The sequence below is a fragment of the Aythya fuligula genome, chromosome 7, assembly GCF_009819795.1.
Source record: "Aythya fuligula isolate bAytFul2 chromosome 7, bAytFul2.pri, whole genome shotgun sequence".
NCBI classification, from domain to species: Eukaryota; Metazoa; Chordata; class Aves; order Anseriformes; family Anatidae; genus Aythya; species Aythya fuligula.
The window spans coordinates 23,775,281-23,803,258 of record NC_045565.1 but is presented as its reverse complement, the minus strand read 5'-3'; the positions used below and the strand labels follow the sequence as shown (position 1 = coordinate 23,803,258).

Genomic DNA, 27,978 nt, shown 5'->3' with positions numbered 1-27,978 from the left:
ATTATCGCATCTGCTCCCTGCCCTCAAAGCCCAGTCCACAACAGCTTCTGCTTCCTAAGGAGCAAAACCCACAGTTAATCCTTGAAAAGCCAAAAAGGATCAAGATAAATCACTGAGGAGCTAAAAAAAAATCGACAGTAGATTCACCAGCACATCACTGATAGCTCTCTGACAACTTACATGGGCAGAAGACTCAAAGAGGCATAGAGAAGATCACAAAGCGTCGCAAAATCGAAGCCATCTACAGCCTTCCAGGCCACAATGATCATTTGTGTGACTGTAAGAACTCAAAATTTCCCCGAGACCTTGCTGATAACTGGAATCCTGAAGTCTGTACCTCCATCCCTGCACCCTGCCCAATTGCTGCAGGTTCTGGCCAGCTCTCTCTGATGGAGATGAACTACAATCCAAAAGCTGGGTTGAAGCAATGAACGCTTTTCTCCCCACCCTCAATTTTTGGCGACCCTGATTCACTACCACTGATATTGACAAATACTCAGCAAACAAATTCAGCATTAAGTGCCTTCTAGGAAACTGCTGAATTCAGAACATCTGCTGAAAACAGAGATGCCTGAATTTGAGGACATACTCATTTTCTCTGGAAACCTCATCTGTGAGCTGTGATCATCCATCAAAGACGAGAAGCCGTTGCACATAAGCAGGCAACGGTTCAGAAAGAAAGCAATGCTCTAAACTCATATTTTAGCCCCAGTAACTACTTCCAACAAGCCAGCTGGGAAGTATTTACTGGGGAAAAAAATACCAAGAAATATTTACCGAAAAGAGCACTGTTCAGTTCAAAACAGTGGGATATCTGAACTGAGCACCAGAGAAAGGAAACAAAACCCATTTAAAGACAATTAGCTGGAGGTGCAGCATTTGTGCAAGTCCTGTCATCCAACTTGGAGAGAGCACCAAAACCGAAGGGAAGAGCTCAGCTGTTGTCTCTTCCAGGTGCTTTACAGCTGGGGCTGAGGCACCCAGGGGATGCAGCAGCTTATGCTAAGGGAAGGACTTGGTCAAACAACATTTATAATGTACATAGGGAGAAGGAAAAGAAGCTTTTGCTCCTTGGCAAAGCGATTCTTCACATAGTTATCCTAACCCAAGGTTACTCCCGTGCTTAGCCAAGGTTACTAAATCCTGCAGGGAGGTGTGAATTGGGGAATTCTGGGGGCACACCTCCATGTGAAATGGTTCTGAGATGCCATTATAAGTGATTTTCGGGAGAAATGCCTCTCTCAAGCTTCCCCAGTGCAGCTGAAGGGCCTTGAGGCAGTAGGGGGGAATGACACCAACGACGGTATGAGATTGTGTCGGGGGGAAGAGACAGAAGAGGGAGTTTTGCCTTCTTTTCTTCTGCTTTCTCTGAATTGGCCCACACACGCTTTAAATGGTCCAATAAAAAGATACAATTTCTTTACCTTTCCAGCTCTGAGACCCTGTGAGTTTTTGTTGTTCGGGTTCCCGTAAGGTTAAGTTCAGAGGATAAACTGACACGCTGGGCTATGGGAAAAAGGCAGTTTCTTCAAATAAAGCCACAACGGTGCAAAAGAGACCCTGCTGGGGCTTTTATTTGGGAAAACAAACAGAAATGGCACCAAGCCCTTCTGCTTTACGAAGCAATTTAACTATAAAACCAATGTTCTCCCTCTCGGGGGTGAGGAGGGGAGAGAGACAGGACATGACAATAGTCCAAAACCTTGGAGAGAAAAAAAAATAAAAAGATAGGACAAAAAAGGTTGTCTGTCCCCTTTTCTTTCTTGTCCATGGCTCCTTTTCTTAGCACACGTGTGTTCTTGTAAAAACGATTAGATTGCAATTTGTATAACATGGTGACCCCCAAATTCAGACATTTAACCCCTTTTCTCTGCAAAGAATGTCAAGAATGTCTTCTCTGTCTTTCTTTCCAACAGGAGGAGTAGGGGGGAATTCTCTCAAACTGTGATTTCTTGGGGGAAGAGAAAAAGAAGGAGGCAAGGAAAAGAAGCAGGGAATTCTCAAAGCCTCTCGCCTTTCGCCCCACTTGTGTGGGAACAGGCGGCTGTATTGCTCCCTTTCTGGACAGAGCTCTGCAGGTCTCCTTTAGTGGGGAGACAAAAAAATGGAGAGTCCAAATCAAAACAAAGCCATCTGTTTAAATGAGCTACCGCTAGCCAGTGGCAGAGGGGGTTCCTCATTCACTCCTTCCCATTCTTCTCTCTTGCCTCTGTTGATTCTCTCTCAACCCAGGGAAAAATAAAGATTGCTTTTGCTTTGCCTCAGAGGGATGAAACTGATTGATGCGTTTGGAGTGTCCAGCCCCCACCCACGCTCTCCAATTGTTTGGGGCCTTGTAAAGTTGTCATAAATACGCCTGAACAGGAGTGCAAAGGCCACAGCATGCCCTGGACATGCACGCATCCAAAGGGCAGGAGCTGGCCTCATGCTCAACCACAGTGTGAGAGGGCCAAGACCACAATGGGGACGAAAAGATCAAGGATAAACACCTGTATGCTCTTCCTCTTATGATGGTTTTACTTTCAGGTTGAGATGCACCAGAGCCCTTTTATCAAAAGGAAGGCAGAAGATGTCCAGCTTCTGTAATGGAGGGTCTAGAAAGATGATGTTTAAAAATAAATAAATTGGTAAAGAACCACAAGACCCTAAACTGTTTTGAGAAGGCATGCACACCACGGGAAATAAATTGCACAGTAAGACCGAAGCTATCCATTATAAACAAAAGAGACGGAGCTCTGAACACTGCAGAACTGCTAAGGGGAGCAGTCAGCCAGGAGAGAGCCACTTAAGAGGCTCCCTGCAGCAGCCAGCCTCCTCCAGCACTGGCTCAAGTAGTTGGCTGGAGACCTGGTGTCCTGCTGCCAACAACGCCCGAGATCTCAGAGCAAGGGAATCAAATCCTATGGTTCTGAGCTGCAGAACTGGGGCAGGAATCTCCTTCCAGCCCTGTCAAGGGATTATTAATTCATGCCTGAAGGCAGGAGAACTGTTTACCTCTAGTCTTGCTCCTCAAACCATAATTGGGATCAGCAGCTCCACGAAGAAGGATCTGCTTTTATTTTTCCTAGATCTACATCCAAATTCTTCATCCTGCCTACCTTACTGCAAAGGGAGGGGCTTCCAAAACCCAAATTAGAAATCCAAAGACAGTCATTGTGTCAAACTGATTTAATAGGGACAGACCACAAGAGGGTTTGCCTGAAGACTAATTCCCCTAGGGCAGACTTCAGTCTGTCACCTCACCAACCTTTTTCCCTTGAATTTTATGGAGAAGGCATGGCATTTATGTTCTCAGTTAAACAAAGGACATATAAATGGGAAAACTCAGAACTGATGCTTCAAAAAGGGTAAACAAAGCTGTCCGTGGAGGGGATGGGGAAACAGCATAGGAAAAGAGAACAAGCAGCCATCTGAGGAAGGGCAGTTACCTGTGGATCATCCCTCTGCAGTGAGTGGAGGCAATAAAGGGCTCACATTTGCTTTCACTTAACTGAGGCAAAAACAGCTCACAAAGCTGCTTAGTTCATTGTTGGACAAGTTTTGGATCAGTTATTGTGATTTAAAGACTTCGTTCAGTCAGAACAGAAATTTTAAGAAATCCAAACCAAGAAGGAGCGTGTTGCCTTTTTCCCCACAAAGTCTACTGAGAGATTTCTTGGCCAGAAAGATTATTCACATGACAAACCCACAGAAAAACAGGGCAGGAGAAGGGAATCTACATCTAGAGAATGGCATTATGAGTCTTCTACCCCCAAATCCTGTGAAACTACTATTAGTGCCAGGATAATATTTTCTATTACTTGCCTCTCCTGTTCCCACTCAGATAACCACCTACTACTCTGTGACTTGATAAACCCAGTTTTAATGCCTGGACGAAGCAGGCTCCCTCCCCTTCTTGGTGATGGTTACCTTTCCTTTCAATTTAGGAACTTCAGTTCTGAATCTGTTTGCTTCCTTTCACCCAAAATCGCCTTTGTCATTCTCAAGCTTGTCTAAACCTCAAACTTGTTTAAACCTCCGAGTTCCAAGTGGTGGACAGGATGTTCTGCAGAACTTGCTTTAGAGCATAACACTAAGAAATCTACTTGTGCATCTTAGGCAGTATCTATATAGAAAGCTTCTGTCAAAATATTTAGCAAGCTTTATAACCAAGAGCTACACCTGCAGATTCTCATTTCATTACCCACATCAGAAAAAAACTGAGCAAGACAAGACACAAAACCAAGAAGGACTGGATTTAAACAATAAAGTATCAGTGGTGATCATCTACCATTAGCCCCCACGTGGCTTACAAACCTCGTCCAGCAGTCAGGAAAAGAAGTCAACCCTTAAAACCATTAAGTACACAGTCAAGCCTGGACGAAAATCTGCTTTGGGTCCGTGCCTGCAGAACCTAGCCCTGGTGGTGCACGGGGCACAACCAAGGCACTCGATGCTACGCAGCACACAGCTGTCAGATTACACTTGCTGCTGTAGAGTGGCACAGGGAGCAAGCAGAAGCTTTAAAGCTCTCCCTCCTTGTTGACAACTGCGCTCAAGTTCCTCCATTCAATAGGTTTAAAGAGCCACCAAAGTGGCCGCAGATGAATGTAGAGATTTGAGAGACAGCGACTAATTCTTGCCCACCCTACTTCACAGACAGACAGACACAACCTAGCGAGGGTCCCATGGAAACACATACCAGAGGTCAAGCAGCAGCAAGTTAACAACCTTCAGCCAGCTGCTTACGCTGGTAGTGCTTATGCTGTCTCAGAAAGACCCCGGTGCAATAGCACTAGAGGCAAATATGGATTACTAACCTGCTCAGCAGCTGCTCTGAATGACACCTCCCCACCCCTCTGCTGAGGGCACCAGCCACACACCTGAATCTCCCTTCTCTTCCACTCCCAAGCCACTTTCATGAATCCTCTGCCTCCCACCTCCCCAAAACCTGCAGACATCAAAGGCACCTGCCTTGAACACCTGAAGAGCAAGGGGGGGCCTGGCGGTCAAGAAATGCAACTCTGTGTCTTCCCCTGCCACGCACTCGTATTTTTTTTCCCCCCCATCCCTTTGAAAAAGGTGGCAGAGATAAATGGAGAACAAAGAAACAAGAAAAAGCCCCAGCTTTGGCCCACACCCTGCCTATTACTTAAGGGGGAAGGAACTCTTCCGAAAGAGGAGGAAAAAAATGTGCTCAGACACAATGGCTCAAAAGGGCAGGCAGCAAACCGGGCCACTTTGTACTGCTAACAAGGGAAACCTAATTACAGGAAGAGGGCAAAGAGGGACAGATAAAAGGGATACAAAATTTCAACATCTGTTGCCATAAAGGGATAAGAAGTGGGGAAACGCAAAGTGTCAGTTTGGTGTCAGTGACGGCGTAAAGCCACTTTCAAAGGGCTCGGGAGAGGGAGAAAAACTGAACGAGAAATTAGAGGGTTCTTAAAAAAAAAAAAACAACACAACACACACACTCCGCCAAAAATGCTTTCAAAAGGGGGGAGGAGATGGACAAAGAGTGGATATTTAAAAGGTAGAGGATCTGGGGTGGCTTGCAGGGCACAACTAAGCTTGGCTCGGTTTACACAAGGGCTCTCGTGCCCTGCGCCTGTCCCGTTGTGTCACAGGGAAGGACAATGTTGGACTCGTGCACTCCAAGTGTTTACAGCTCGAGGGCCACCACAGCAGGTCACTGGTCCGCTTCAAACATCAGGCTTGGCAGAAGAGCTCCAAGAGCTGCTTGAGAGCAAGATCTAGAGTATCCTACCTTGAGGAGAAGCGTCTCTGACAGGGGTGTTTGGCTCCTAAAGACACGCAGACCACCACGGGAGGCTGGGGAGCGGTGGTACTCTGCAGGCAAGGGACAAATGCTGGCTTTGGAGCTGTTACCAGTGGTGTCACTCATCACCCAAGCAGTTAGGAGAGAGGTTAGAGTCCCAGATGAGACATGAGGTGGGAAGAGAATGAGGAACAGGATCTGAAGAAAGTTTCCTTCTCTCTTGCTTGCCATTAATGGACTGTTTCGCTAAGCCACACACTAACACTCCCTGACAAGACAGGAAGGTCCAAGCAGAAAAAAACAGGTGCACAGGGAACAGAGGAATGTGACCAGCAAAAGGGGCAGCTGCCATCATATCCCTCACTGGCACAGAGAGCCAAGGGACCCTGCAAGAGGCCAAGGAGTCAGCAAGACCTGAGACTCGATGCAAGGAGACAGGTTGGTACCCAGGGGACCGTACTACTCATCTTTCTCCTTTCCTGTGCAGACCTCTAATCATCGAAGTTATTCACAGCCCCCTCAAAAACACACCCCTTGATCCTGCGTAGCAGGAAGCACACAGCATCTTCCCCCACATCTAAAGGCAATCAGGTGGCACAGTGCAGCATCTGTGGGATATATCCTCCAGAGGTGCAGGTAGTCAGCTTCAAAAGAAAAAGAAGAAAAAAAAAGTTCTCCTTCATTACAGGAGAAAGGGCCAGGTGTAGCAGCAGCTGGAATTTCAGCCATCAGAGACGGTGTCTTGGCATTACGCAGTCATTCCCCTGCTTTCGACTCCCTTTGACAATTGCTTGTTGCTGCCTGTTCCAGCTTTGATCCAACACCACCATGAGCAGAGTCAGAAATGAAAGACAGTTGTGGGGGTGGGATGCAGCAAGAGGCATTTCCTTTCCCCACCAAAAATCTCCTCGCCTCCCAACCCAACCAGCCTTTCTCAAAGCCCAGGACGTGTTTCCAGGTGAAGACATTATCCCTTTTCTCTCAGAGGGATGAGAATGGCTGCCCCAGGGTCAGGGAACTGCGAAGGTCATAAATAGGAAAACACACCATGACCAACAGCTACAAGCACTAGCCAAGGACTTATCTGGCCTGGAACTAAGAAGATCAGTACACAAAAGGTTATTTAAGCTCTAAATCCTTTTGTAGCATGTTCCAGCTCTCAGCTGCTGGGGGAAAAGACCACCTACCCAAGGGAAGAGAATGCCACAGAAACTGCTGCAGTGTTACACACCCCTCCATGCACCAGCTAACTAAACTAATTCTGAGGTCTTGGCCAGCACCAAATACCAAAGTGGTGCCAAGGATCCTATAGTTTTAAGGAATGGCTTAAGCATCACTCTCCCCTGCATCATTTTTTTTTGCCAGAAGTTGCCTGGATTCTGCTTTCAGGGATACATTCTTGTCACGTTCAGTTTCTGTGGGTCAGATTCTGGCTCTTCATGACCACAAGGAAGGGGCAAGCACCTCACTGTTAGGGCCTGGATAGAGCCTGGCTGCATCTGCACGATGCTTTCAGGGCACATTGGGCATAGGAAGAGTTTTTCAGTCCTGTATAGCTCTAAGATTTTGAGTTTATATGTCATGCTCCCACTTCCAGAATCTCAGCAGAGAGAAAACGTGCATGAGCCCCAAGGGAAGAAATGAGCATTTTCCTCCAAGATCGCTTCTAGCAACCACTGGAGGCTTTGAAAAAGTGTTTAAAGCTTTGCTGGGAAGAAGAACCATTTATGGAGAAGCCAAGACCTACAAGGACAGCTCCGTACTCCTTCACTATGAACGATCACATCAAGCATCACATGCCAGCTTCCCAGCCGTGCTCCTTACCCAGCCTCCTGCCCTGCACGTGCTGACAAGACTCCCGGCTCGTGCACAGGTCCCCAGAGAGGAAAAGCCCCAGTGGCATGGTGCATTCCAGCTGTGACAGGTGAAGAGGGAAGAATAAGTTTGACACTCCAGCCATCGCCACAGAGGCCCAGTAACCTAGATTGCCTTGGCTTTTTTATTTGCCTGTCACTCAGGCTTTGACATTATTGAAAGATCAAACTCCGTTGTGCCTGTTCATTACCTTAATCCTATTTTCTACACAGCTTTATTATCTCTTCAGGCTTCCTCGGGAGAGGCTGTGGGGCAGGGGGAGAGGGTTGCCTGTCTCCTCGCTGCTGTCAGATGCCTCTATTGAAGAATCGCCAGGGACTTGATGGGCAGGGGTATCACAGCACAGCCTGTATCCTTCTGGGGTACTCCAGGCACCACTGCACTAGGTCACCAAGAAGCATTCACCACATCTGAATGCAGGAGAACCGTGTTTCCCACTCTAGTTTGTCCTTTGCAGGATGCACCTTTTGCCAACCCTTTACTTTTACTACTTCAGAGAAAAAGAAACAACCTGCTTTATATTTCCAGTTGATGCAGTGGACTCAGACAACCTAAACTATGTCAACTACAGATTAGAAGACAACTGGCTTCAGACCAGCCTTGCATCCCCACCAATCCTCCTGTACCTCCCTTCCCCAAATACAGCCCTGCTGACACCTCTCGGGCCCCTTCTCTGCCATTGTCCCCCACACCCCTCCCCTCCCAGACCTCACCAGCTCTCCCTAATCCTGACAGCACTCCCTTGATAATCTGTGCTGTGCCACTCCTACCCAGAGCATACCAGTCCCGGAAAGTTGAGCTGCCGTTCAATAATCCTGCCAAATATTTGCTATCTGTCCATCATTACACAAAGACCCGCAGGCTAGGAGTTTCAAATTTGTCAGCAGTTGAGTTTCGCATCGGGATTTGAGCCCGACATTTCCCCGGTTGTTAAGGTCAGCACCTTTACCAAACAGGAACTGCTCAGTGGCCCCAAAGCAGAGGCCAGAGCAATTAACCTCCAATGCTTATTAAGACAGGGAGAAGACAACATGCCTGAGTCATTTCAGCAGATAACCTGTTGCCACCCCTTGCCTCCCCGAGCTACCAGAAACACCAGCCAGGAAAAGATGAGTGTAGATACCGCATTCCCATCTGGCTTCTCAGCACCATGGACAAGTTTGCAAATGGAAGGATTCAGGTCACGTTCCTTACTCCTCTATCTGATAGAGGAATGCAAAGATGCAAAGGAAGTTGTAATGGGTGTGTTCTGATTGTACAGGGGTAGTGAGAAGAAACTAGACACAATGTTGTTAGACATTGGAACAGGCTGCCCAGGGAAGTGGTGGAGTCACCATCCCTGGAGGTCTTTAAAAGACGTTTAGATGTAGAGCTTAGGGATATGGTTTAGTGGGGACTGTTAGCGTTAGGTCAGAGGTTGGACTCGATGATCTTGAGGTCTCTTCCAACCTAGAAAATTCTGTGATTCTGTAATCTCATGCTTAAATGTCTCTTGCCTATACAGACTAAAAGAATGATTCTGTGGCATCTCCAACATTGCATTTCTCATTGATACTTACCTCTCCCCAGCCAAGCCCTTCCTCATAACATGGAAGCTCACTCACCTCTCAAAGTCCCAGATTCTCAGAGGCGAGGTGTGTCCACAGCAGGCTGTCCCCGTCACGAATGAGCTGTTCAAAAACAAAACAAACAAAAACACTTACTAATCCTTGTGTTCTGAAGAAAGAGTGTGAGCAAGACAGAGAACATGGGCTACAAGGCAGGCTTTGAATTCTAGTTCAAGACTATTTCAGTATATTCCACCACATTTCACAAGAGCAGGCAGAAAAGTATTTGCATGTGTGGATGGAAAGCCTAAAACAGGAACAGCTGTAAATTGCAGTGATGTTTTCAAAATCTTACTGTACTCAGGACATTTCATACATTGTCAGTGCTGTCAGCTGCAGAAACACCCTGTGGAAAATTCCCCATTAATTTTCAGTTCGTGTCATGGCACATACAACTTCACTGCACAACCATGAATTGGCTGCAGTGTCACAGGTCTAACAAATCACAGAATGGAGGTCTCCTATTCAACCTGCTCAAAGTAAGGCCGATTTCAAAGCTGGATCAGGATGCCCTCTCCAGTGCTCAAGCACTCTCTACCAGAGGCATCAATATTTGTCTCAGTTCACACTTTCCAGCAGGGCCTGTTACAAGGAACTCGTGGTGATGCCGCATCCCTTCTCCACATGCTGGCTCCGGAGGTTGCCTGACAGTCACTGGCCTCAAACTAGTTTTTAAGAGAGGAACAAATCCTTAAATTAAAGCGGCAAGAAAATGTGCTTGTTTTGTGACAGCTACCTATCCTCAGACGCAAATGAGAAACTAGCTCATACAAAGATTTCTAAGTAAACTATAAATGACCTCTCACAAAGCCACAGTTATTGCAGCTACTGAGAATAAAATACCAAAACTATGTTTAAGTCGTTGCAACAAGGATAGCACAAATGCAGGAAATGGGGCCTGCTTTAAATAAAAGCTGCCTCTCTGCTTTGCCTAAACATCTTCTGCAGCACGACAGAGGGGATGGCAGCTCAAGGAGGAACACAAAATAAGGAAATGTATCATGTCCATTAAAAATAGCAGTTTTTAAACATTTCATTGATCCCCTACAATGTTCTTCCTTTTGAAGTCAGATGGTTTCTCCAAGCCTCTAATGTAGTGGGAATGGATTCTTGTCCTGTACTTCTGTGAGAAGCACTGCTGGCATTAGGAGGCATCCAGCAGCAAGGCAGTGAACACGCATTCGACTTGATCAAAGCCAGAGAAGAGTCATGAGGAAGCCAGGCCAGAACTCAGGACTCTTTACTCCCAGCTCCATGGTTTACCTGAGCAATTGGTTTCTCCCAATCCTAAGGCTGAAGGCAGCTATCACCAAACCATCTCAACCAAACCATCTCAAAGAGCTGAGAGCCCAAGGAAAAGTCTCTTTTAAAGCTGATTCCTGCTGTGCAGCAGCCATGAGGGCCACAGAAGAAAGCCTGCAGCATTTTGCACTTGGAAATAGGGTTTTTGCTCAACACCTGCCTTCCCTCCACCAAGCAAAGCACATTCCCCTCTCGCCAACATCTGGCTCAGGTGTAACCAGCAAAAAGGACTCACCCTGACAGCTCACCAGGCAAACCCCGTGTCTGGAAAGCAGCACTTTGGTCAGGGAGTCCTTCAGCTACAAAGCTAGGTGTTGGGTTCTGTCCCTCCCTCCCCAAACATAATCCATTAATAACTACTAAAGCCAATTACCGTGGTTAGAAACATAATAGCAGTCAGGGAGTCAGTCAAGCAGGCAATTGGGTGCTTAAGATTTTTCTTTTGGGGGACAAACTGACTTTGTCCCAGCAGAGAACGCCCTCACGTGGGAGACAGGCCCCTTTGTGCAGAAGGTATGCAGCCAGGCTTTGATGGTTGCCACAGGTCTAAATTAGCATGGAGGCACACCAACAGGGAGAGAAAGGTGGGAGGAACGGCAAGGTCTAATCCCCGCTCATGCTGTCAGTCCTGGACTTCAGCTTTCCCTCCTCAGTCCTTATCCCCTACCCTCCGAAAAAGAAAAAAAAAAAAGAAAAAGAAAAAAGGGAAACAAAAAACATTAGATGAAGAGATTCCTCTCCAGCATCACGTACAGGCCTCAGGGCCACAAACAAGTCTCTTCTGGGTAAAGCTGCCTTCATTCAGTCAACAGGAATTTTCTCTCATACTTCAGCAGGATCAGGTTTGCAAACCTTATCTTTAAAAGGCTGGAGCCCATTAGCAAGCAAAGATAAGACTTCTCCCAGAAGAGTGGGGCATCTTCGCTGCCAGGATTAGAGAGCAGCATTCACAAAGCACGCAGAAAGCAGTGGTGCCACCGAGAAACTGTCAAAGCCTGGGAGCAAATGGAAGGGGAAGGCTGGATTCCCAGGGCCCCCGAGCCTGGTCTGCAGACAGACAGCTTCAATCCTCAGGCCTCTCAAATTGGGAACCTCTCAGAGGTGAGGGGTTTGCTCCAAGCAGAAGGAGCAACACAAGAAAACTTGGGTAGGTCTGACAGCATGCAGATCGGAGCTAAGCATGTAAAGCTTGTCTCCAAAGCCTCTGGAAGTGGAATGGAAACCTTTCACCAGGCTTGCTTCTTTCACTTTGCCTTTTAACAGGGCTTTTTGTCTTAGAAGCACAGAGCGTGCACCAAAAACCTCTGATCTAGAGAAGTGCAATCTCTTCACAGCTGTTCCTGCCAGCTGCTCAAAAGAAATAACTCCAACTGAGCTGCTAAAAAATGGTACACAAACAGGACAGAATAAGTCTTACTCACTGACTTAATAAATGTCATTTATTTTGCCTTCCAGTGCTTTCAGAGTCAGAGATTGAAGAGAGACTGGGCTGGGAAGTAGAAAGCACAAGATAACCTATATATGTTACCACAGGGATGACCCACCTCTCAAGTACGTGGTACTGCTGTACGCAGACAGTGACCAGATGTATTTTTGTACTCCATAAAAATTGCTGTGCCCAGGCTTCGGTCAGGTTTGTAGATGCAGTCTCTTTCCCCACTATGCTCTCCTCTGCCATGTGAAAGCCACTATGTATGCTAGAGACGAGATATTTCAGAAGAGATCATCCCTCCACTACAGAAGTTGTGCCAGGGGATGGATGCCAGAGAGCGCATATTTTGGCAGTACTATTGTCCATCCAACTGACTTGTGGTCACTGATGATCCCATGGCATTTCTGGCAACAGCAGTTGTAGCAGTAGAAGTTGTAGTTTCTGGCAACAGCAGTTTCTGGCTAAAATGCAGCTGCAACAGTCCCACGCCTGCTCCTAAAATACCAACAACAGCTTCAACCTACCTGTAGCACCTTTCTTTACCCCATGCTGGACAGATGTGGAAGAACCAGGGGAAGGAGGTAGCGGCACATCAGTCTTTTCTAAAGGATTCTCTTTGTCATGAAGCTGGGAAATGGCCTCAGCTCCAGTGGTGCAAATCCCATTGTACACTACATACCTTCCTCGACGTCAACCCAGCCTTCAGAGCAAGTGCTGCCTGAGCTGGGCATCCCACAATGTGGACATTGAAGGAACCTGGGTGAAACTGGTCCTTCCCAGCCTCTTCTCAACTTCCACCGTGCTCAAGGCTTGCACCCTGTAGTGTTAACGGATTGCTTCCCAAGTCCCATTCTGCTTTTCAGAGATTTTGAACCCAGAATCTGCTTGACACGTGCAAGAGCCTGTCCCTTCCTCCTTGCCTGCTCTCCCACCCCTTGGAACTGGGCATCGTTGTTCCATTTTGGAGACTGTTCTACATGGAGACTCGTCGAACCAGGAAACAAAGAAGTTATTACTTGACAGAGCCCCGCAGCTGGGAATGTAGGAGGCGGGGGGAGAGCTGGGGGAGCACCGAGGGAGACAGGACAGGGGGGCTGGCAGCAGCGTTGTGAAAGCCATCGACAGAAAGGATGGCTCAAAGATGGGAAACTTTTTTTTTATGGAGTCTCAAGTGGGATGAGAAAAGGAGGAGAAGAGAAAGCAAGGCCAAAAAACGGAGCGCGGAGCAGAGGAGAGAAAGCAGTTGGTGCCGACGGTGCCGCGGGTTAAGCACACGGGTCTGTGGGTTTGTGTAGCCTTTGATTCAGCACTGACACGCTTTGGCAAGGGAGGCCACCAGAGCTGTCAAATCCTTCACCAACGTGCCCATCAATTGTATTCAGCTCTTCCCGACCCGCACAGGCATTTTAATTACTGTTGGGTAAACTAATTTGTACAAATGAAGGCAACTCTGCCTAATAGAATATGCAAGCTCTCTGACCTCTGACAGGCGATGACACAAGATACAAAGGAGGCAGAGGAAGGCTTTTTATCAGAGCCTTATTACTCTCTATTACTCCAATTAGTTAAGCTCCAGTGCTCCTAATTGGGGGAAAAAATTGCAATTAAATCAATTTTTGATGGGCTGAAAGTGGGTTACCGAACCGCCCTGCCTGTGAAACACTGATATTATAGCAGCAAAGGTCAAAGTCTTTGTCGGCACCTGTGGGGCCCCCACCTCCCCTCTCCAAGCCCCTCTGTGCCCCCCCAACACACACACGCAGCTCGCTAGGGCGAATCATTAGAACATGTCATGTCTTATCGCGGCCGCCAGCATCCCGCTAACCTCATCGGTTGACATCGTTACAGAAGGTAACTCCTCCGGCATGAATGCAGTGCTAAGGTCACACAAACTTGGTGGAGCCCCCGCTGAAGAGCCCGGGAGGCTGGGGAGCAGATGCAACAGTAGCAACATTGTGAAGGGGAGAGAAAGGGGGTAGGATGCTCGGCACGGCGAGTTTCGGCACCTCCAGCGCGAGGCTTCTCCGGCAGAGCAGATGCACGCAAAGGGAGAGGGATGGGGACAGCGTGGGGAAGCAGGTGCTCCTTACCCAGATGCATTTAACTTGCAGAAGAAAGAAAAAAAAAAGTGTGGCATCATTTTTTTCTTCTTCACAAATGTGCAAAAATTCCCACCTGCCTTTTATTTGTGCAATGCTGGATAAAGCCAGGATCGGGTGGGCAGGCGAGCCTGGTGTTGCCCCTTCATTCCCCAGAGATACACTACCCCAAACAGGTCCCATTAGTCCTACCTTGCACCTCTTGAAGGATAACCAGAAAACTGAACTAAGCATCGTCAGTATCTCCAGTAAACCAGGACAGCTGGTTTATGTGCTGACAACTCAGTAACCACAAACTGAGCAAAAATCAGCAGGAAAGGCAGTTACACCAAAAGTCTGGCTGCTGTTAATAACTCAAAATCATGCCTTTGCAGAACAGGGAGTGTGGAGAGTGGAAAACTATTTAGAAGACAATAGGACTGGAAACATCGAAGAGGCTGATGACACACAACTGTCCAAAACCTGAAATAACAAGTGCAAGTTGCATCCAATTTATTACAGCCCTGCAATAACCCACTAGCTTTTGATACCAGACTAAGTTTTTCCATAATTCTCAGTCCTCGAGAGCCTTCCTGTCCTTCCCATCCCATGTACCACACTCCTCCCACATCCTGCCATGCAATACCCCAGCTCCAGACCTTCAATGCAAGGAGAAGAAGACAAGATGCATCAATCTGACTTAAATATTTTCTATCTGCATCGCTGGCTGCTGTTCTAGGCTCAAAGGTATCTTGACTGCACCTTGTTAAAGCCTGGTTTCAGGAGTCTGCTTGCAGCAATCTGCTCAGCTCCCTGTACTGCTTACCCAAACTCACTAAGAAGATCTGGGGTCCTCTAAAGGTGAGCTTTTATTTAGGCCCAAGTGATTGCATCCAGGTAAAATAGTCCTGTATTTGGACTCAATAACAGGCCTGAGTTTACCTGATCAAGCAGAGACCCACGGCAGCATAGCCTCACCTTTGTTCAGCCTTGAATAATGTTGTCAAAGAGAACCAGCAGCTGGAGGCAAATGACCAGGCTCGCTCCACAAACAGACTAGAAAGTGCTGGCATGTCTGCAGTTGCTTCCTTCAGCCTCGTGTGCACGCCGCAGTGCGTCCCAAGGCATCAGCCACCTCAGGGTTGAACTGTGCTCCTGATATGCATCGTAAATAGCACACAGAGAAGCTACAGAAGAGCTCTGCCCAGTCCCCGTGGATGCTCCAGCAGGGTCCCAGCACAGAGAGAAAGCAAAATGCGTAAAGAAGACCGCATGAACACCGCAACGTTTACAACCACAGCTGCTCCAGCAGGAATTGCCGTGCTCTGGCAAGGAGCACCAGTGACAGGGGCACGGAGAGACAGGCTAATAACTCATTCGCATGCTGCCTCGAGCCCCGAGTGGACAACTAGAAAGCGGTCCCCAGAAAGAAGCCATTTGTATTTTGTACTGAAGGGCACTGTAGTGAAGCCAGGTTGAGACAGAGGAGTCCCACATTTGAGGCAGAGTTCCAGCACGTTTGAGAGAAGAAACGCTCACGTCATTGTCTCCCACATCGTTTACTGTAAGCCTCAGGGTAGAGGAAAGGTCAGCTTCACCTCTCCAACCCTCTCCATTGGCTTCTACCTTCATGTCTTCCTCCAGATTTCAGAGACACGCAGGCTGGAGGACAGAATAAGCTTTTTATATCTCCAAAGGCTTCACAGCATGGTAGAGGAGTCTCCCCTACTCTAACAAGTTTATTAGCAGACAAACCTGGACACCTCCACCCTGCAGCCATTGCTTTGCAGTCTCACTGTATCATCTGCTCAAGTCATCCCATATCCTTGTTCACTGCCCCTTCACCAGCCCTGCAGCAGAAAAAAAATGTGAAAACAGGCACCCAGATACAGAATATAATCCCCATTTCTGGAGAAAACCTGAGCTTGATGGTACTAAGGCAGAGATCCAGACCGGACAGACACACACACACAGCTCTCTCATACTGGGGAACAGGAAAATATCCCTTTTTAGAAACCAGTGAGTCCACTCACAGAATAGTTCAATAACCCGTGTTTAATGGTGTAAGACTGTTACTTGCATAGCACATCCAACAATCTTCATTACCTGTCCTCCTTCCCCAACCTCCGGGCTTGTCAGGCATGGAGTGGTTGGTCTGTACAGTCTTTAAGCAAAGAAGAATTGTCATACAGCATGCAGCCTGGGCACTGGTCTGAGCAACATGTACCAAACAGCATCAAGGGTGCAGAAAGACAATCCTAAAACCATTTTGCCTCTGCACGCTCGCCAGGCCTTTTTTGTGAACAGAACTTCCTTTCTGGGCATACATCTTGGAAGACAAATCACTGCTGAACATGACTGCTGAGAAACCATTTGCAGGTCTAAAAGGAGGGCTGTGCAAGAGATACAGGTTTCTATTCCAACCACAGAAAGCTCCCTGGAGAGATAAAAAAAGGAGGAAGTCTAGGGACTTCCAGGTCAGCCCGAGACTAGTTGGTTAAACAGCAGAGCAGAACAAAACCTCACAGACACCATTTGCTTTTGGGGTAAGGCAGCTGGCACCTGCAGACACATCTCAGGCAGATCTCTGAAGACCTGGCACTCAGTTCTCGCCCTCCTGCACTTCTCCCTCTACCTCTAGACACCCTGGGCTTCCCCCTCACCCACCTCCCTGGATCCAGCAGCTCCCTCAAGCTCAGAGCTCCAGGCCCACACACAGCTCTGAACTCCAGCCCTTGCTCCCTCAAAGCCTGCCCAGGTGTAAAGCTCCAGCGATTCCTTTTTCTTTCCCGTTTTCTCTCCCTCCTCCCTCTCCCCCTATCCCCACCAACCCTTGGAGGCCACACAGTGAGCGGGGAGCTTGGGGCACACGAGGACCACTGCAGCGGTCGTGCTGTTTCAGCCCCCCCCCCCCAACCCGGCACAATTTCTAAGAGCCATTTCTTACCCTCCCCTCCCCTCCGTGAAATGATTTCTGTTAATTGCCTGGTGGGAATCACTCATAGGTGGGGGACACTCTCCCCCCCCAAACACCCACCCTGGCCCCTAATTGGCTTATTGAAGTTTTAACGGGGCTTTCACCTGGAGAAGCTGGTAATTATTCCCTTCATTCCCCTCTTGCTTGTACCTGTAGCTTCACACTTGGGGCCTGCCTGGCTCCGCGGGGGGGGGGCTTTGTTCCCTCTAACTACAGGCCCCACACAAATGGGCCCAGCAGCAGGAGAACACAGCAAAGTGGTAATTTTCAGCCCGGCGTAATTAGCCGAGGTTCTTTCAGCCCCAAGTGCTGAATGAGGAGGGGGCTGCTGGGGAGGGTGCGCCATGTGGGAACGCTGGGGACGGACGGGGGGCTGCTCTCGACAGGCAGACAAAGGCTTTTTGGGGCTGGGGAGAGCAGGAGGAGGGGGCTGGAGCGGGACGGCTCTGCCTGGCGGAGCGAGGACACGTTCAGCCCAGGAGGTCAGCTCACGGTGTGCTTCCTTCCCTCAGCCTGCAGAGCAGGGCAGTGCAGGATGCCAAAAAATGCAGGGAAGGAGGAAAGAGATCCAGTGATGCACAATAGGAGCGTCTGAAGGGATGCGATGCATGACGGATTCTTGAAGGCTTGGGGTAGTGTCCGCTACCAGAGCAGGGTTTCTAGTCTAGTACCTTAGCACTGAGACCAGGGAAGGCAACAGGCCTGGGGAATGAAAACTGGGCACTGCAGGTCCCAGAGGGGATAGCAAGAACTGTGCTAATGACAGAGTGATGATTCTTATTGCAGAGAAGAGTCACTCACATCCTCCAGCATCTGCCCCAGAAGTCAGGGGACAAGCAGGACCAGGAATCACGGGAGGACAGCAGTGAAGGCTCCAAGGTCTCTCTTTGCTGAGCCGCTTGCCATTAGCAAAGCAAAATAACTTTTCATAGGGAGACCTTGCTTATGCCAGCTACCTTTCTGCCACAAGCCTTTGGTTCTGCAAAACATAACAGGGAACATTGCTTGTTGCCAACTGGCCAAAACACCTGGCTCCCAGTGTCTCTGCCGCTGCGCTGCACCGGACCGTGGCATCCATCGTCACACTGTGCCGCTGCTGATTGTCAGGACTTGTTAGCATCCATGCTTTGAATGAGCAAGTTCTTTTGGGGATAGGAATATTTGTCTTACTTGGTCAGCTGTAGACAAGTTAAGCTGGCTTAGCTGACTTGATGATTGCAGTTCCAAGGCAGTGGTGTCTGGTTTTTTGTTGGTGGTGGTTTTTTGATGGCATCGGAGCGCTGACCAAGCCCTCAGAGATGGTACAGTCACAAAAGGAAGGGAGATCCCCAGAGACTCAATATGTAGCAAGGAGACAGGCAGCACAACCCCTAGGGCACAGACTTGTAGTTTCTAAGCTGCCTAAAGCTATACACGTAACTGTGATCCAGTGCCATGGCTGGCTGCAAACTGGAGAAGCAAGTTGCATGATTCCATCCCAAAATACTCTGGTTTCTCTTCAGATCATACACATTCAGATCATATGCATACTCCAGTTGTCATAACTTCGGTGAAAAGTCTAAATACGTGCCCATGTGTAGCAAATGCTCAAAGAATCATGATGCAAAACAAGAACACCTCTATTTTGAAAATATCTTTCTATTTTTGAAGCTTCATGACTGCCAATGCCGATCCCAATTTTCAGACGTGACTGGCAGAGGTTTCAGTAACAAGTATTCTTTTTTAAAAATGCATATATAATAAGAGCTTATCTAAGCTTTTCCATTAGAATATATGACAGAAAATGACTTTTCAATAAGCCAGCAATCCTCGCATGCCAGGGAGGTCAGGGGGAGGGGAGAATCCTTTCAGTTTTGCCAGAACAACTAAAACCCAAGAATGTTTCAGTTTAAAGGTAGGGGTGGGAAGGAATTGGTTTTCCTGGTGCCACAAGGCACCCATTATTTTTATCTTACTCCTTTTCCCATACAGACACACTCACGCACATCCCAAATTCAAACTTCCCAATTTAGGAGAACGTTGAAAGAAGTGGTCAGGGTGGTAAGGAAAAGGAGGACTTCTCAACCAGTACATACTTTCATCATCTTGCCACAAAAGGCAGTTCTTATTCCACATCACGCAGAGGCAGAAGCTGTACCTGTTCACATTTATAGAGGGAAAAAAGCCCAATCACGTAAATAACGGAGTGCTAGATCATTCTCCTCTGCTCTACAATATTCAAATAATTTCCAAATTAAGTCTAAAGGAGCTATTCTTATCCTGCAGCGGAGGGGAGGGGAGGAAAATGCTGCTCAGAGGGTTTTAAGAAGCTAAAGACCAGGCAAGGTGAAAGGGGAGAAGTGTATGTATGCGCCACATGCTGCACACAGAGAGGTCCAGGACACTGAGGCATGGAGACACAGGTGCTTTGTGGAGGAGGCAAGCAAAGCCTCATCTGCGTTTAACTCAGCCATGAAATGACTCCTCGAGCTTTCCTGCTCTGATCGTTTCAGCCCCGACACGGACACGCTTGCAGCAACCTCAGTTCATTTGCCCTTAAAGCTCTAGGCAGCCTTCCCCTCGCCAGCTCTCCACTCCATGCACCACGATTTGCTCCAAGGTTTTCATGCTAAGCATTTGGAGCATGTTAACTGTTTGCCCCTAAGAGGCCAGGATCCTGGATAAAGCCTCTCCATCTGCAGGTTCTCCATCTGCACGCTTGGTTGCGAGCAAGCATCAGAGTGAGAAATAAAACCCACCAGAATGAACAGCCCCAGCCCTGTATGCAGAAAAAGGCACGAGAGATTTCATTAAACAACCAGGAAACACACATCTAAGGCATAAGGATGTTTAGCAGCTGCTTCTGACACAGCTCCTGAATTACACAAAAACCTGGTGAAAAAGTTTTGCAAGAACCAGAGCTCAAACCATCCTCATGTCAATATACAATAAAACATGGGTTTTACAGCACAGGCTTTAGTGTCTGGAACAACATTTACAAAATCTTCAGTATCAGCAAGCTAGGCAGCAAGGCAGGCCAAGAACTCTCAAATTTGGGTAATAACTGAGATTAGGCAGATAAAGATAGGAAAAGGAACAGGCAAAGCAAATGCTGTAGAAAAAGGGAAAGGACGAGGCAAGACAACAAGGAATAATTTATTATGAGGCTTAAAGACAGCATAATGAAAATAAACAGGCACAGAAAATGGAGTAGGAGACAAAGAGTCCCACTGGAGGGGACCGGAAAGAAACCCCTTCAGGAACACACCTATGTCTGAAACGGAATGGAGAATTCCCTAAAACACATTGTCCTCTGACGTTAAGAAATATCTGATGAAGGGATATTAAGGACCCCCCTGCCTCCTGCCCCTCAGTAAATTGCTCTCTAGAGGAAGTAGGACAAGTGCTGGCAGTCAGTCCTCCAACACTGCAAGGAGCAGAAGTCTGGAAGCTCTACATCCACATGCAGCTTTGTGGGCAAGAGTGTGAAACCACAGTTTCCTCCTTTCCCTTCCGTGGCCTGACCGATTCCCATGCACTCGGAGAGTTTAGGAAGTCCCATCCAAAAATACAGTATTAAAAGAACCCTTTTTTTTCCTGGTGAGTCAAACACCCACGTGAAGACATGCCAGAACCAAACTTGCTCACACGTTCCTCCACTGAAAGGGCCATGATTAAAATGTCAGCATTCGATTCTGCAGCAAGTTCGGAGCGTCCCAGCTGAAGCTGCTGCTGATCTTTATCAGGTGGATACACAAGGGACAATTACACGACCATCAGCTCAGGGTATGCTGCGTCTCTGTGGACTCCAGCCATAGGTTGCACTGGGAGGAAACGGTGAGCTTACCACATCTCAGGGATGTGAAGTCCATTCCAACAGCGAGCACTCTGAACAGTCACATTTTGCCACTGCTAAGCTGAAAGCCATCAATACTGAAGTAAGGAATGGCTTAGGGAAAACATTAAAATCATAAAAAGAGCATGAGGTATACAGAGACCGTCAGAAGACAGGTGCTAGAGAAAAATTACTGCTTTTCTAATTTCTGGAGCAGGCTCCCTGCTTTCTTATCCACAAAGAGGATAAAATCCAGTGGAGATGCACGGAGAAGGAAAACATGACCTTGGCCACATACACTAATTGATCCTCCGATTAAGACTTCAAATAAGAAGCAAGAGAAAACCCATTCCACCAAACAGTCCTGCTCCATCCCCACCCCTCATTAAATCTGTCTGGATAGATGAAGCAGGTCACTACACAAAGCACAGGTGCAAAACTCACAGCAGCTGCACCAGGAGGCAGAGACCAAGCACAGCAAAGGCAGCAGTTGCTGCTTGGTCCAGCTCAGTCTGTAATTGCTTCCTCTCATCAGTTATTTTTTCCTTAGTCTCCTTTTCTTCTGCTTTTTTGGGGCTGTGTGAGGGAAGGGAGGTGCGTACACCAGACCTCTTTTTCCTCCTGAAAAAAACAAGCTGTTGGGTTCTAGTTTGAAAACCCCTACCCAGCCCCCACAATAATAAATCTCTGGGACTATCAATCACCTTGGTGCAGGTTTCTCTTCTCAAAGGAAATGGGCTCTCTCTCTTCATTAGCTGCCCATGTCTACAAACCATAGCAGGACCTCATTTCAAGTCCTCTTTGATGGACGGCTAGACTTAGAGGAACATAGACCTCAATCTCAGAGGAGAGGCGGCAAAGATTTACTCATTAGGCAGGACAATGCACATTAAAAGCTGGCTTTAACACCTGGCCCCAAATTTAGCACTACACTTGTGAAATCTACAAAGCTGTGCAAGTATATCCCACAAGCAGGCATGTGCAGAGATGGTGAATGGAGCATCACAACCCCTCCACAGCTCTTTATAGCAAGAAAGTGGCTGCAGTGTTTGTACTTCCTGCAGGTAGGAGGGAAGGTACAGAAGACCTGACAAATTCTAGAGAACAAACCACAGAACACAGAGGAAACACTACAAATAGAGAACAGACTTCCCAATCTGCCTTCCAGTCTGGAATGCTCTCACACTGCTCTGAAAGAAAACCAGTTCAACGTGGCCAAGGAGAGAGTCACAGCCACACACTTCTGTCCATGTATTTCCAGTGTCCTGCACCACTCACGACAGAGATGCAGGATGCCAAACATTCCTGTTTTTCAGAGGAACTGGCCTCCTTTAAACCTGCCTACCCTGTCCCAGATATATGTTCCTCTCCAAACTTCAGCTTCTCTGGTCCCTCTCCCATCTCCTCTCTACCTCCCCTAGTGTTTCAAAAGCAGCTTGCTTTACTAATCTAGAGCCAGACTGTCTCTGACGCATTCACTCGTGTTAAACAGTCTCTCAAACATCTTTTGGGAGAATTGAAGGGGCTGGCAAGGCCTGGCATGGGAGACATTGCTCTGATGTCTGCAAGAACCAATATGGGAGAAGCTCATCTCTGAGCCGTGCTCCCAGTTTTAACAGTGCTTTCTCTAGGCTGGAAGATATTCCTGTGTGCAGAGCTATGCTCCATGCCATGCAACAGAGGCTCCTCACATTCATACTCTAGAAATTCAGGGTAAGTCCAGGCTGATTTTTACTCCAATATTCTACTTTCAGAAAGCTCCCAAAGCCATCAAACTGTCAACAGCATAGTTTAACTGAAGGCCTGAGACACACCAGGCTGTGGCCAGATTTCATTTTTGAACACATTTCTGTGTGTAGGCTTAAATGCCTTCAAGAATGAGGATGCTGAATGCTCTCTGATTCCAGGCTAATAAGCATGACAAGTACGTCCAGGCATGATGAATACAAAGCACCATTTAAGAGGGTTTGCTTCACCTTTTCAGATAGCCACCAGCTGGAGTGTGCATGGGGACATGAGGAAGGTGATTGCTTTACAAATGAATCCGTAGCTTCCAGCCTGTCTGCCTCAGGTTTGACTTCTCCAGATGCTAAAGCCGGGCTGTACACTAGGTATGACATATTATACAGATGAATCAAGCAAATGCTTTTGTGCTCAGAACTACAGGCAGAAAGTACACATCAATGGGACTTCTAGCCTTCAAACCCTAGTGGTCAGACCTTGCAAACTCCTATTTACAGGGTCACAGTCTGTTCCCATGAGTAGAGTGCATCCCCTGTCAGGGTTCAGCATGGACATAGGCTACAGGTTTATAAGCTCTGCTATCTCCTGTGTATAAGCAGAAGTTGACTCATTGCTCAGTCAGAACTGATGGAGGTGCCAAAATTCAGCAGCAGGGGTTAAGTTAGAGATTTGCATTTAAAAATTCTGTAAATTTATATTGTCTGCAAACTCATTCTGGGCACGCAGATGACAGAGTCAGCCCAGGATGAAGGCACTGCTGCTGCTAACATCCTCCCACTCTTCAAGGAAACACCTTCTGCGTAGGCAGGAGACTTCCCTCAGCAGTTTCTTACAAACCACATTCCTATGCTTGTATATTCCCTCTCCTAAGCTGGAGCAGGAAATGTTGTAACTGTAGATTGGCAGAGCAACATATATTGCATACCACATACCTGAAGCAAGTCTCCTTTTCTTCTTTTCCCCTCCTTCCAGAGAGCACTGACTGATGCATAATCTCTGTTTGGAACAAAGAAACTGTCTCCCCCTACTCCTAACGCAGAGATGCAATGATGCTTTTTTCCCTATAACTCTCTCTAAGTTATGCTTAGTCTTGACGTGCAGTTTAAAGCAACCTTGAATTGACTCCACTGATATTGATCAAAAACCATGTAACTCTACGCTTTGGTCAAACCAGTGCACTGTGAATACAGCTACAAATTTAATTGGACGAGTGCTAGCATCAGAAAGTTACTGTCACCTGTAGCCTCCTGCAGACTTTTCAGTTTCATTCAGAAAAACTAGGACTAGCACCTGACTTCATCTCCTCCTTCTCTTAATAAACAGAGAACTGGTGCTTTATTATCATTCCTCTTCATGAAGTAGAATGAAACTTTCACTCTGATTAATTCAGTCTTTTTTTCAGTTCTCCCCAAATACATTTTTTTTTTTAATTTTAGAATAACTGAGGGCAAGGGGGAATCCCCTAAAGAGGCCCAGTGCTTCCCTCCTTGTAATGAAACCCTGTAATGGAATGCCCTGCACTCCAATTAGGAAGAAATGCTAATTTTCTCCAGTTGAGCACCCCCTCTAGATGTATCTAATTTGTTTCACTGCTTTCATCTCTCCCCTCCATCGCATTTTCATTTAAAGGTTATGATCTGTTTGTGCCCTTCATGCCGCGCCCTGACAAGACACCCCTATGAGAGGTTGCAGGGGCCACGTCGCCCTTCCTAACCCCCTTCCCAAACAAAAACCAAAGCTTTTTTTCCCTCCACTGCCTCTTTAAGAAATGCAGAAAGATGAAGGGGAGGAGCAGAGAATTGGGAAGACAATAATTAAAAATAAAAAAAAGCAAGCCCTCTTGCCGATTGGGTTGTTGGATTTTTCCTGCAAAAGGTTAGAGACCTTTGCACCATGACAAACACCAGTATGATCAGTGCCAGGCCAACTGGGAGAAACAGAATCACCATGTTTTCCTACTTCTGCACATCTATTTTAGGAACAGCTGACATGCAAAGAATACCCTTTTGCAAAAGGTTTCGGGATGCTGAATTGCCCAGCTCCTAACAGGGCTGAGTAATGCAATCTCTCCCCACCTGCCACAAAGACAGCCTGGTCAGAAAGGACGAGGAAAGCTGACTTAGCTGGGGAGAAAGACTCTGAGCAGTGCTTTCCACTCCTCCCTAGAGGGTTATAAATCGTGCTGGGAGCAGGGCCTTGAGATGGGTAGCACGGGACTTGGAATTGCTCCTCCTGGCAGCTGTGACTGTGGGGAGGTGTGTAAATCCTCAGGGCAGAACCAACCTGCACAGGACAGCTGTCCAGAAGAGGTTTCTGCAAAGACTGTATTTGTAGCACAGGTTAAGATGGACATCCAGATCACCCTGCTGGAACCACACCAGTTCCCTCGGAGATTATTTATTTATTTAAGTGGAAAAGACCTTACAGAAGCCAAAATTCTACTTCTGTTTTTTCCAACAAGGCCTCTCCATCCTTCCACAGTGTTCTCAAATAAAATAGTAACGCTGGGGCTGAACCCAGGATCTCCCCTCCCCTACAGCACCTTGTTCCTAGGCTAATCCATTCATTCTTCCCGTTCAGCTTCTTCACTTTGCTTCTTTCCTTTTCTTCTTAGCCATTAGAAGGGAAATCCCTGATCCTCACTCTAGACACAGGGTCTAGACACCACACACCTCTTGTCAACACCCTACAAGTTCAAAGAGCCCCAGGAACCTCTTAGGAGGCAACATGGCTAAATGGACTCTGCCTGAAAGGCAGTAGGACCTCCTGGCGGCAGAGCCTGGTGGCAGAGCCTCCTCTTGGAAGGAGAGGAAGAGCCGATCACGTTGCACAGGCCGAGCGTTGACTGGGCAGTTCTTGGACACTAAGACGAAGCTGGAAAAGTCCTGCAGGAACGGTTGCTGTTATTAATAGGCACCTTGCTAATGCTGCCCAAGATGGCCAGCTCCTTCTCGGTCATTTCCTGCTGCAGGCACCAAATCCCATCGGTCACACAGCTATATGCTCCGTTACAAGCTATTTCCTCTGGACATCTGCAACGCCAAAGGCTTCTGCAGAAGGTCCCGATGCTCTCCCCCCTTTCCACCCTCCTCTGCAGACACAGCTCCCTCATAACTCGACTTGCTGGGCCCACAGCGGGTGGGAGGCACACAAAGATTTACTCTTCAGAGATAGCACCCTCGCCCTTTCCTCCCCCACGAGCCCCCTCTCCATCGGGTCCGGGCAAACAAACCCCGAGTGGGAAAGAGAGCTCGCAAGAGGCCTGCGTCTGGCCCCGGCCGCCTTTCATCCCGAAGACGCCTCTTCCCATTGGAAAATACAAGCATTGTGTGAAACCATTTTAATATATTCATGCACATTCCTATAGCTCGCAGGAGCGAGCGGGTCCCAGCACCCTCCCCTCCCCTCCCAGCCCTTCCGAATGATTTTCATCGGCCACGATGCACTGGGAATGCCACCTGTTTTCTCAAATGCCCGCGAGTATGTAAATGGTGGGAATATGCGGGCCAAGCGCCGTGGTTTTATTGTGCTGCAGAAAAGATTTTACTAATTACTCGCCTAAACTCCAGAGCAGTAGGCCTGCTTTTTTTTTTTTTTTTTTTTTTTTTTTTTTTTTTTTTTACAAAGCGGGGAAGATGGGGGCAGGGAGAAGAGGAGGAGGGGGACTAAAAAAGAAAGAGGGGGGAAAAAAAAAAAAAAGAGTGTAAAGGGAAAGAGGGGAAAAGGAGAGGGAACGCAAGGGATGCATTTCAAAGTTTCTCCAGCAATTGGATGGGGGGGGAGCTGGGCCAATGTGAAATCATAGAGGTCAAAGGTGGGTCTCCCTCCCTTGTGAGAAAGTGGTGAATCAGGACGGTTTATCAAACGATCATTTTCTTTTGAAACTGGGAGGCAGCGGCTGGGACAATTCTGCAGATGTGCTTGATGAGTTTGGGACAAAAATGGGCCGCCTCCTCCCCCCCTCCCCCCTTTAAGGTCTCCCATCAGGGGTTGCTTCTCCCTCCAGTGCCTCCAGGACCCTCCCCTCCCTTCTTCAGTGGTCAGCTGAGACCCCCACCCACTGATCGCCTTTGTGTGCCTGGCCTTTGGACACACTGACAGGGCCCTTTATGAGACCCCAATCAAGACCCCCATGTCACAGGTACCTAGTAGAGATACCAGACCCTTTTCAAATGAGGAACAACAAGGAAAATATGCTGGCCCATTGTCCCAGCACGGCACCAAGGGAGATGAAAGGGCCAGGCTGCTCCCTCTCCGCAGACCGCCTGCCAATCAACCCCAGTTATTAAGGTCACGATGTGGAAATTCTTTTGACCTACACCTAATCAAAGATGCACCAGGGCCTTTTGAGACAACATGGGGGAAGGTGGGAGGGCAGGCATCCCCCCGCCTTCCCCACCCATAAATACAGTGGAGCTTCCAAAGAGAATTTAGGAGGAGTTACCCCAGTGGTGCTGAGGCACACTTGTCCCGAGTGCCGCCGGGGCAGCCGAGCTGGGCTCCGTGCTGGCATTCAGCCTCTGGAGAGCTTAAATGAAAAGCTTTCCTCACTGAAAAGTTGCAGACTGAGCAACACAGGAGGTGGCTCAGAAGTCACGATTGAGGACCGTGTGTGATAAGTACTAAGCATCCTCCTTCCCATCCCCAATTGCTTTGGTTTTCACTGGCTGTGGGCTTCACAAAACACGTTCAGCACCAAACAGCGCTGGGCCCTGAAGAGGAAACTCACTGGGCATGAATCTATGAGCTTCCAGAAGCTGAAGCAACTGGAAGAGGGGATGGATGCTAGCAGTAAAGAGCATTCTGAATCCCCCTGGGATGGGTCAGATGGGATCAGAGGAGCACATCCCACCACACAGCTACAGAGCACTTGGGATACGGACAAGATCACCTGCCCCTGAAAAGCTGTTCTGTATCCCTCACTGTCTGAAGGACACCACCACATGCTCAGTAACAGATCAGACACAGTACTTCAACCTGACAGCAGTGACACAAGAACCGACAGACTGCAGTCTGTGGTAGTCCACACAAAAGGGAGAAAAAACAAACACCATAACAGAAACATTTTTCAGCATATATGGGAGTCTTCTGTCCACGCATGATTTAGAATAATGTCCTCCAGAAGAGCTACATGATTTAAATCATGCCCACCACCACCACTAGCACACTTAAGACCAATCTTGGTGAAGCAAAAACTTCTGGCATCCGTCTTGATGCAGCAGATCCACCAGCATCCAGACAATATCCTTCCCAGTGCCACTGCCAGTTTGCTGCCCTCATCCTGTTGGCATCCTTCAAAGCCCACCTGGATCAAGCTGTTAGTGAAAGCCAAGTACACGTGATGCTGTGGAGGAGTGAAGACACGAGCAGTGCGGCTGTCCTAGCAACA

At 47.8% G+C, this 27,978-nt stretch overlaps 1 protein-coding gene across 1 annotated transcript in view; it reads right to left on the bottom strand.

The window, feature by feature from the left end:
* The window catches only part of FBXW4 (F-box and WD repeat domain containing 4), a 57,537-nt gene that overhangs the window by 4,552 nt on the left and 25,007 nt on the right, over positions 1-27,978 (bottom strand). The window contains exon 6 of the mRNA XM_032190884.1: positions 9,241-9,306. Within this exon, the coding sequence (XP_032046775.1) occupies positions 9,241-9,306 (66 nt within the window). The remainder of the gene's footprint in view (positions 1-9,240; positions 9,307-27,978) is intronic.